The 11,383-nt window shown below is 35.1% G+C and overlaps 1 protein-coding gene across 1 annotated transcript in view; it reads right to left on the bottom strand.

Moving 5' to 3' along the window:
* PCGF6 (polycomb group ring finger 6) overlaps window positions 1-11,383 on the bottom strand; it is a 30,987-nt gene continuing 19,604 nt past the window's right edge. The window contains exons 8-10 of the mRNA XM_057736614.1: window positions 8,810-8,908; window positions 3,566-3,652; window positions 1-1,215 (exon numbers count right to left, since the gene is read on the bottom strand). Of these exons, the coding sequence (XP_057592597.1) occupies window positions 1,159-1,215; window positions 3,566-3,652; window positions 8,810-8,908 (243 nt within the window). The 3' untranslated portion in view covers window positions 1-1,158. The remainder of the gene's footprint in view (window positions 1,216-3,565; window positions 3,653-8,809; window positions 8,909-11,383) is intronic.

Genomic DNA, 11,383 nt, shown 5'->3' with positions numbered 1-11,383 from the left:
ATAAACTTTTATTAAAAAATTGTATTAAATGTTAGAATAGATTTATACAAATTCTTTATAAAACATTGCCAATCTTTCTCCAATTGTAATTGTTTTTATGCAGACTTGGAAATTTTGCAGTGAAACAAGGTCTACAAAATATTTCTTTCAGAAAGCATCAAAATGCTAATTTTAGGCAAAATAATCTTTAAAACCGAAATCTTTGCATGCAAGTGAGTGAGCTCTCAAACACCCGTATTCTTTATCCCAGTGACAAAGTAATGGGAAAATGAACATTAAACTGACTTACTGAGGAAACAATGAACAAGTATTCTGTAAACTTCTCATATGCACTCAAATTTTTAAATTACTTTCAAAAGCAGTGCCATTACAAGGTACTGACAATCACACTACATACTCAAAATGAATGTTAATCAAACTAACACTCAAGAAATAAAAATACTGTTGCAAAGAGGCACCCCTTATAGTAAGATATGTTAAAGGAGTCTTTATTACACCGAAGGCTTATGGTACGGGCCGTAAACCCTACAGGAGACAGTCTCTTCACACAGAACAACTATAATTCATCCCTTTTAGAAATCAATACTATCTCTTTAGTAGTGTTGCTGAATAAAAAAAAAAAAAAGATACAAGTTCAAAGTATGATGCAACATACAAAAGTGGCCCATAGTTTTGGTCTCTGTCTGAGAGGTACATTCTATAATTTAACAAAGACTGGCTTTAAATCTTCAGCTCAAAAGCACACTTCTTTTCCGAAAGGATGGCTGCCCAACTGATGCCATTCCAGAGAGCAGAATCCTAACCACCAACTTGAAAGGGGTACGGCTCAATGAAGACAAAAACAGTAACTAATTTACCTCAAAGATTAGGAAACAAAATCAATGTCAAAGTATTTGAAATCATAAAAATTCAATACTTTAAAATTCTCCCCCTGAGCTATGGATGCTTTTTATATATAGTCTCTAGTAAAACAGATGCATTCTATCATTCCAAGTTGTAATTATAAGTCCTATGATTCTTGGTGTTGAAAATAGATAAGTTATGTCTCGAACAGCACAAAGTGATAGCAATTACATATTTCGTGGAAATCTTTGGTGAGATGCAATCCTGCAGAAGCCTTCTTATTTTGTTTCCCTCCTCATAATGCCCTAAGAATCTTCAAGTAATTTTCAAAGGAGAAACTACAAGTCCATAATGAAGGACCAGCAGACCATCCTGAAAAGAAAAAAAAAAGTGTTCTGCAGTTTTTTGAAAACCAGTTATGTAAATGATCAAGTCAAAGATAGTTTATTTTTCATAACCCAACAATAATGTGAAATTCTTTGATTTAAAGAGAATAAAGGGTCCCAGATAAATAAACTTGCTATTTACTTACCTCATTACCAAACACTTCCTGTTAATGTGCCTTTTTAATGACTCTCAGAAGAAAATTCTGAAACTACCAGGTATCCATAGTTAGCCCAGGTTGTTTATGGCTCAACAGTTCTCCAAAAAGAACTAAAAGATATACCTTTCATTCTGCACAGATTACATAATATATCACCCAAGCATTGCGCTTCCCTAAAAAAGACTCAATTATCATAAAGTATCATGGATCTGCTAAGAAATAAAACATTTATTTCCCATATAAATGCAGCTTACAACTAAAATAAGTGATAAAAATTTTGGAATTCTTACCCATTTAACGTAGCATATATTTTACTTCCTCCTTGAAGACTGTTCAATACAATTTACCCTACCATGTTTGGCCCACAGACCACCAGATCTGTTCTAAACTAATCAGTCTAATCAAAGTAAATGAATTTGTATTCTAACATACACAGAAGGTCTTATTAACATTTTTACATGAATACAAATTACATTTTACATAATGTCAATTTTTTGCATATAGTTATTGTGTTTCAGAATCACAAGCTGTTTCGAAATCTCAAAAAAACTTCAATACATGTATAAAATTGCATTTCATGAAATAATTCCTTATAATTCAAATTTATATTTGTCTATTATGTTTATGTTCTATATAAATATATAGGAATACATAAATATAATTTATATTTTATATTTAGATGTCTCCATTCATGGTCTTCTTAAACCATCCAACCAGAGTGAATCTTCTAAAAGGTAAGTCAGATTATGTCTCTCCTGACCTTGGCTCAAATGTCTTCAATCAATAGTTTCCTACCTCACTCAATTAAAATCCAAAGTTCATACTATGGCCTATAAAGTCCTGCATGGTTCTATTCCAACTGCTCAGATCTCAGCTCCTACCATTCTCTCCCTCACTTGCTTGCCCATTGCAGAGGTATGTTATTCACTTAGCTAAGAGGTTCTGAGATTACATAACACACTGTTATCAATGAGGACTTAATTACATTTCAGCCTATTTAAGTTCTGGGACTTGCCTCATCTCTGAATCTCTCCATACGTCTAGAATAGCGCTCTGAAAATATTTTTTGAATTGAAGTCTTATTTTCTACCCACTCCATTGACTTTGCAATTTTACTCCTAGATTCTTACACTTCTAATCAAGCTTAACTTTAAAAAAGACAATCATTTTCTAAGATTTCTGAAGTTTGACCTTATACAAATTTTAGGAAATGTTCTGTTTATACCTCTAAATATGCTTAGCTAAGAAACAATTTTGCTTTTGTATTTTATGAAGAATCTTTTGAATTATTTGTTACTAAAATGTAGACAATTGGTATGGTGCTATATCTCTAAAAACATGTAAGAATAATCAAATAATTACCTGAATAAGTATTCAGCCACCCTTTCGTTAAGATTCTAAGCTTTAAGTTCAACTTTTTCAATAGCTGAACCTTGATCCTACCACTAACTAGCCAAGTGAACTTGGGCAAGTTACTTAATCTCTATATACCAGTTTCCTCACCTGTAAGATCCACCAATGGATTTTAGAATTAAAGGGCAAAGTTCCAGGAGAAACTGGATCTTTCTCATCATTAAAATTTAGGTCTTATTTTGCTTTTCATGATAGACTAGATTTTACATTATATTCCCACTCACATTATAGGCTAATTAAAACATCATACCAGTTACCATGGCTTCTTACCAATCGAGCAAGGAATGGTATGTGAATCTCTACAGCCTAATTGAGCATCTGCAAATTTTTCTTAAAGAAATGTCCTTGCCCAGTAGTCTCCAAAGCTCTACTGCAGAACTGGACAGAGAGAAAAGAAAAACAGCCTCTAGAATCAAACTGCCTGGGGTTTGAGCCCTGGCTCACTCACTTACTCACTGTGGGTAAGTTACATGTCTTTTTTGTACCTTAGTTTCCTTATCTTTAAAGCCGGGGGTAAAAGAATACCTATGTCATAAAACTATGAGGAATAAGAGAGCTAACTGATACAAATCATTTAGAAAAGTGTCTGACATACAGTAAGCATACAGTAAGCATTCAATAAACATCAGCTTTATTATTTACAGTCCAGATAATTTTAAGAAAATTATAGAATATTCATTAAAACTTTACTGACAACATGGAATGTTTTTCTTTCATTAAATAACTTGCCCGTTAGGCATAAATATGGTAAAATCTAAGACCTACCTGCATTGCTGCATCACCTATTGCACGTCGAATTTCCCTTAGAGTCTGATACCGCTCTAACAAGTGGTCACCACAGATGATATCTACCTACAGGCAAATAACAGTGTAAGTTTGCTTTCCTGCTTCAAAAAACCATATGAAAAAAAGTGAGGAAGATTAACGTAATTATTTTTAGACTAGACTTTGCTATTTTAGACTGATTTGAACATTCTCAAAAAAGATTTTAGAAACTTTTTACAAATAAAGTTAAATGGAAAGAGCATTAGAGGACCTAGCAGGACAGAGAACACTACAGTATTCAAAATGATTTCCTTGAATCTCTGAGAATAAGTTAAATTGTATTTGATATATTTAGCATAAGAAGGCACAGAAAAGTATATTTTTAAAAAAGTTTCATGACACAATGATTAAAAGGGCTTATAATGCTTAAAAATGCAATTTTTAGTTATTTGACATAATTTCCTTAATAAGGAATAACCTCATTTTCCAACAATGGAAAGTCTAATACTGACATAAAGTACACAATAAGGGAACTGTTTTATGGATGGAACAATCTTAATGAGGTCTTTTCAGCCCTTTTAGTAAGGTCTAAAGCTCTAAGATAAATCTTTTATATAGAATGCTCTGGAAAGAAAGATATGGTTGTATAGGTATATATAATACTATATTGTAATATGATTCCAGTATACTCACTTGCTAGAAATGGAAATGCAAATCCTTATATTCTCTTTCACTGAGTACTCCTTTCCTATTGCCTTAAAATGGGAACAGGTCCTCAACATCTTATTAATACCTATCACTTAGTCACCCTCTCCTAATGTCCCTATTTAGCTTATGGCATGAAATTTCTCCTTGCTCCAAACCAGAATATCACCTCTAAGTCCTATTTCTCCTTTTCCTTTCTTCTCACCAAGTCCTACTGCTTCTTTCTTAATAATACCTTTTAAGTTCATATCAGTCTTTCAACTGCTGCCCTTAGGCTTAAACCACTGAAACCACCTCCTAACCAGATTTCCTACCTTCGAATTCTGTTTACTCTAAAAATCTTATGCACTGCCAACATGTTAATCTCCCTAAAACCTTCAGCATGGTTGGGTAAAAATAGTAAAAGCAGTTGCATTTAACTGAGCAGCCACCTTGCATAGCATATGTCACTCTACATATTTGACATGTGTTATCTCATTTTCACATTCCTGTGAGCTAGGTATTATAATTCCCATTTTACAGACAGGGATGCTAAGAAGTAAAAACATTAAACTTGCCTAAGGTAACAAAGCTAGTAAGCAGCAAAGTTCAGATCTGAACCCAGACCTGTCCCCAGGTCTATCTTTCTCCAAAGATAAGTGCATGTCAGGGGTTGGCAAACTTTCTATAATGGGCTAGATAATAAATATGGGTGAGACAGAGGGGAGGGGTGCGAGGTCCAAGAGGGAGGGGATATATGTATACATAGAGCTGATTCACTTCACTGCACAGCAGAAACTAACACAACATTGTAAAGCAATCATACTCCAATAAAAAAAATTTTTAGGCTTGTAGGCCACAGGATCACTTTCACATGTGCTCAATTCTGTCACTGTAGCATAAAAGCAGTCATAGTATGGCTGTTTCAACAAAACATAATTTATAAGAAGGTGGCAGGCTAGATTCGGCCCATGGGTCAGTTTGTAAAGCCCTGTGCCGTCTCACAATGAATAACCTCCATTAGTAACAACTTTTGCTTTATGCTTACCAGTTTTAAAGTTGGCAGAGCAATACCTGTTTGCAAAAGGACTTGAAAGCAACAACAGCAGACCCTGCGCACAGAACTTCGACCATGAAAAATTAAAGAACTTGGAAACTGACAATATGTTTTTTTTGTTTTTGTTTTCTGCTTTTTTTTTTTTTAAACATTATGTTTTTATTAAGTATCCAGCAATCCAGAGGCCACCACTCTTGGTAGGCTTCACCACATGGTATACACTTATGATTTGGTTACTACGATTTTCTTTTCAACTTAATCTTAACCCCCATAGGTTAGCCATTTACTAACAGTTTGATATGTATGATCCTAGATGCAATGTGTGTATGTGGGGATTTTGGTTTTGTTTTTATAGAAATGGGATCATGTCACATATTTTGTTCTACATATTCTTAAAACACACACACACATACACACAAACAACACAACCTTGATGTACCATGGACATCTTTTGAAATGCCTAGTTAGCTCTCTATCTTTAATAGCTGCATAGTGTTTCATTTTATGAATATATCAAATTATATACCCATTCTTCTGATAAACATTTAAACTGCTTTTCATTTTACATGCTGATTTTTTAAGTTACTTAACTGTAAATACTTTATAAACAGAGTTCACATCTCTGACGGTGCCACAAACATGACCCACATATTTGATAATCTGCTAGAAGGACTCACAGGACTTACCATGATCACAGCTATGACTTATTACAGCAACATAACAAGGATACACAGTCAGATCATCAGTAAGGTAAAAAGAGGTAGGTAGAATCTGGAGAAATCCACGCATAGGCTTCCTATGCTCTTCCCTCCCCGTCCAGGACAAGATACACTCACAACACTTTTCTCTAGCAGTGGAAATGCAGCCAATTTGTACAGTGTTTCTGCCCAGGCAAGCCCACTTGAGCCTCAGTTTAGGGTTTTTATTGAGGGCTGGTCACGTTGGTATTCTCTGCCTAGCAACTACCAAATTCCAGACTCCCAGAGCAAAGCAGGTATTCATCACAGATCCATTATTTGTATAGTCTAAGCACAGGGAAACACCCTTAACAGTTAGGTAACTTTTCATATTAGTGCAGGGAACTTTTTACAAGCTAACTTCCTAGATGCTAGGTAAGGACGAACCTTGTAAGCCAGCCCTTCTAAAGGCAGCAGCCTCAGGTCTGCTTTGTTAAGTCTTTTCTGCATCATCTTTCTACCCTCTGGAGTATTAAGTCTTAGTTAGGAAGGGTAACTACAATATTTCTGAATCTCAGAGCGGAAATCAGAATGTGAAGATAGTCTTAAGGGAAGAAAAACCCTTCTCTTTTTAGAAGCAAGATCACACTAAAGCTTCCAAGACAGGATTTTTCACTGAATTAGCCAGTGCCACACTCATTCCCCTTTGTTCATACATACTTTTGATAGAAAGTTCTTCTTTGTCTATCTGGCAAAAAAAAAAATCCAAAATCCATTCTTCGAATACTTTTTTTGACCCCTCCAGAATTAAATCATTCACTCTGTGCTCTTGTTGCACTCATCATATCCTACTGTCATTCAGTTGTTTACTTTTATATCTTTCCCACACAACTCTGAGTTGCCTGATGGCATGAATTTTCTGTCTCATCTTTGTACTGGAGGCCAAGCACATAGATGCTCAATTTAGTATCAATACACAGTAAATGAACGGTAGGGATACACCATATGACACGTTAGAGTCTCTAAAAAATGATTTGGAAACAATTCACTGGTAGGATTAAGGTCATATACTAAAATAATAATAAAAAGGCACCTGTCTTTTAAGATGGCATTAATTACAGTAGGATTAACAACAAAATCTAGTATCACATCTTTTATACAGAGAATACTTAGTGATCAATGTGGTAATCATTTCAAAAAAGCAAAATAAGGTCTAAAGATCAAATAATGTACAAAGGAACACAACACAAGAGTTACTAAAAAACAAGGTAAAATAAGACATCAAAAAATTCAAAATACCACCAGATCAACCACAGTAATCCAGAGGCACTGGGATCTCTATCTGAAAGAAATCTACTCAGATAATAATTGATTTCTGATTTGAATTAACTTAAATCTCTTCAGAACACATGATCTATATTTTTTTTCTTTCAGAACTGTCTTCCTTTTTTATTTTTATCTGCCACAAATAAATAATAGCTTTAAAGGTATTTTATCATTTAACAGTCCCCTAGTAATCATTCATTCCTGTTAGTAAATAACCATTTTGAAGATCACATATCTGTGAACAAAGCATACATTTTCTATTTGGGACTAAATGGTTTTAAAGAAGGTCAGCACAGAAGGCTCAAGTGATCGGACTGACCAAGAATTTTATTTTGTTTAATGGTTAACTAGCTCAATGTTTTGTTCAGATTAGAAGTAACTCTTGTTTACCCTCTCTTGGATTTAGAAGGCTTAAACAATTTTAGTCACAAATGGGTCTGCATATCTGATAATTCTCTGTTTCATTATTTTAACATTTTGGTGAAACAGTAACTTATGAATGTTACCAGCTATATAGTACCTGAAAGAAAAAAATATTTACCTAGAGCCAACAGCTGAGACAGAAAATTAAAGACTGAAACAGATTTTATATTATTTTATTTCAAAGTGTTAAAAGCCTTGAATTCTGTGACATACACCCACATTTTTACACAATAAAACCAATTTACAGGGACTTCCCTGGTGGTGCAGTGGTTAAGATTCTACGCTCCCAGTGCAGGGGGCCTGGGTTCGATCCCTGATCAGGGATCTAGATCCCACATGCATGTGGCAACTAAGACTTTGCATACCACAACTAAGGAGCCCACAAGGCACAACTAAAGAGCCTGCCTGCCGCAACTAAGAACTCGCACAACCAAAAAAAAAAAAAAAAAAAAATTAGAGCTTTGGCAATCAAATTTCCCAAAACACCAAATGTGAAACATAAATGGCTCTGATCAATATCTAGCCACAGAGGAAGTAAACTATATCCTAACAAAAGCCCTCTTGGGTGCCACTTCTTATTCTATATAATCAGGTATAAGTCTTCTGATTTCTGCTTTTAGAAATAATAGACTATTATGGGATCACTCACAATTCTTTGCTTAGGAGTCCCTGAACAGCTATCTATTTCTAACCAAAAGACGAAGAGTAACCTCAAGTATGCTTTGGCTACAAGGTAAGATAAGTGATTTCCAATTTTTAGTTGCCATGAAATACAGCTAGCATTATGTGAAAGTCAGTAAAAGAAGTCACATTTAATTGCATTTAACATATATTTAGTACCGGCAGATACTAATACTAAAAACATTAGCAAAATTTCAGCTTGCTTTACAATATCTATTAATCTATAGCAAATAGACATTATTTTATTTATTTTTAGGCTGTGTTGGGTCTTCGCTGCTGCAAATCTACAATGTCATAAAACAAAAGCCACTGCATGAAATCCTAGAGATGGTTCTTTCTTCAATATGCTAAAGGTAATCTCACAACTTCCCATCTTTATAGACACATAGACTCTACCTGACAAGCTGGATCAAGACCCATTTTTCTTCTGAGGAATTTTTCTACATGTCCAATAGTTGCTTCTCCTGAAACTCGGACAAACTTCTTTTCCAATGGCTACAAAAAAAAACAAACCAATTTCAGATTAAATATACATAAAATGTATAACCCTGAAAGCACATTTTTTACAGCAAAGACAATTCAATAGGTTTATAAAAGAAAAATAACTATGAAATTTGAGTTATCTATCAAACAAGAAGAAGAATTTCTGCTTAGCTTCCCCTCTCTAAAAAGTATGTCAACAATTTTTTTTAGTAGAAACGCTTACTGATTTGTTTTACTACCTCATCAAAAATAAAACTTAGAGTACAAATTATTGACAGTGAATACCCAAGATTCAATGTCTAAAACAACCTGGTTTCTTCAACAAAAAATTGCAAGGAAAAAAAGAAAACCAACCAAGGCTGAGGAGGAATCGTTAGACTAAAAAAGATATAAGGCCTATAAATAAGAGATATGTCAACCAATTACAATATATGGATCTTATTTGGATCCTGATTTTAAAAAATCTATAAAACAATTTTCATGAGACAATCTGGGAAATTTAAATAGCATGTGGGTATTTGATTAAGGAATTACTGTAAATTTCTAAAACTGCAGTATTATTATGTTTTTATAAAAAGTCCTTATCTTTTAGAAACAAAATGAATTATTTACTGATAAAATGCTACATAGGACTTCCCTGGTGGCGCAGCAGTTAAGAATCCGCCTGCCAATGCAGGGGACACAGGTTTGATCCCTGGTCTGGGAAGATCCCATGTGCCGTGGAGCAACTAAGCCTGAGCGCCACAACTATTGAGCCTGTGCTCTAGAGCCCACAAGCCACAACTACTGAGCCCACGCACTGCAACTACTGAAGCCCGCGAGCTCTAGAGCCCACGCTCCACAACAAGAGAAGCCACCGCAGTGAGAAGCCCGAGCACCTCAACAAAGAGTAGCCCCCGCTCGCCACAACTAGAGAAAACCCGTGCACAGCAACAAAGACCCAACACAGTGGGGGAAAAAAAAGATACATGGTCTGGGATTTGCTTCAAGATTATATAGGAGAAGTCGTAAAGGTGTAGATGAATTGAGATTGGCCATGATTTTATAATTATTGAAGTTAAGTGATGTGTACATGGGCATTCATTTTACTATTCTGCCTACTTCTGTATGAGTTTGAAATTTTCTTTTAAAAGTGGAAAATATAAAGACTAACATCTAGATGTATATGGCTGCAATCTGATCTAATGGTCTAAGGTGAGAGGTAGAGAGACCATAGGATTTTAAAGTAAAAACTACTGCTTACCCAGCCACTCTCTCTCCCTGAGGCAATTTTAAGGATACTAGTATTAACAAAAATGAAAAGTTGGGGTAATGCTGGGGTAATAAGAACTAAAAGGGTACCTTTTAGGAAAATGTGAACAGTGTTTTTCTAGCACTGTCAGAGAGGGAGCCTAGAATTGCTACAAAGAGGAACCAGGCAGGTTAGGTACACATTTGTCCCATGTAACAGCACTCGGCTCTCTTATCTGTAATTTGGTTTCTTAAGATCTTTCCTAACAGTAGATCTATCCCTTATTACCATAGCAGATAGCATGTTAACAGCAGATATTCCAGAGAGAAACTGCCTAGGTTTAAACCCTGGTTCTGCCATTTTTTAGCTGCAAGTCTTTGGACAAGTTGCTCAACTCTTCTGTGTCTCCATTTGCCCATTTGTACTGATAAAACAGATACTGATAGCACCTAACTCATAGAATTATCATGAGGAAAGTGTGTTAATATATGTAAATAACTTTTAATAATTCCTGGCACAAAGTAAGTACATAGTTATTACTAGTGTATTGATTTATTGTGCTTTTATGTGAAGGAATCTAATTAGAGGACCTAGTTGTCATCATGGATACTGACATAATCTAGACAAAAATGGCAAAGGTTCATGTTCTTTTAATGCAGGTGTAAGAATCAGCTCGAAAATCTTTCTCACCAAGGAGCAGATTAGCAGTGCTCCAGGTGAAGTCTCAATGAAGGTACTGCATTATAGGTGGCACTGCCTGATTAGTGTGAGAATCCCATCATGTGCCTTGAGAGGCTGTTATTCTGGGTCATCTAGCTAGATGCCTGCCTGGCAACCAGTGCATTTCTGAAGGTCAATTTCTTGGGCTTACCATCTCAATAGCAGGCTTCAGGTATACCAGCAGAGGACAGTTCAATATTCCTCATTTTTAGTTCTTGGTGAGCACCTCACCCCCAAGTGTTTATTAAGATTAATCCAACTTAGCTAAATTTACCAATACTGTACTTTTTAGGTCACCCAGAACAGAATTATGAGATCTGCCAATATCTGAAAGTAAAACACTGGCCTTGGCTTTCAAAGTTGGGTTCTCACGTGGTTAACCTTAGTCTTCATACCCCAGGCTCATAAGTCTACAGAACTTTTTCCGCTATAATTCAGATCCAGCTGTTTTAGAAGATAATTTGCCATTCTGTTTTTTACCTTTTTTTTCTTTTTTCTTTTTTGCTTAGGGAAACAAAATCAGTTCTCACCTAAAA

This window comes from Hippopotamus amphibius, chromosome 5 (genome assembly GCF_030028045.1).
Source record: "Hippopotamus amphibius kiboko isolate mHipAmp2 chromosome 5, mHipAmp2.hap2, whole genome shotgun sequence".
NCBI lineage: Eukaryota > Metazoa > Chordata > Mammalia > Artiodactyla > Hippopotamidae > Hippopotamus > Hippopotamus amphibius.
Note: the sequence above shows the minus strand (reverse complement) of the source record. Positions and strands in the feature narration are given on the sequence as shown.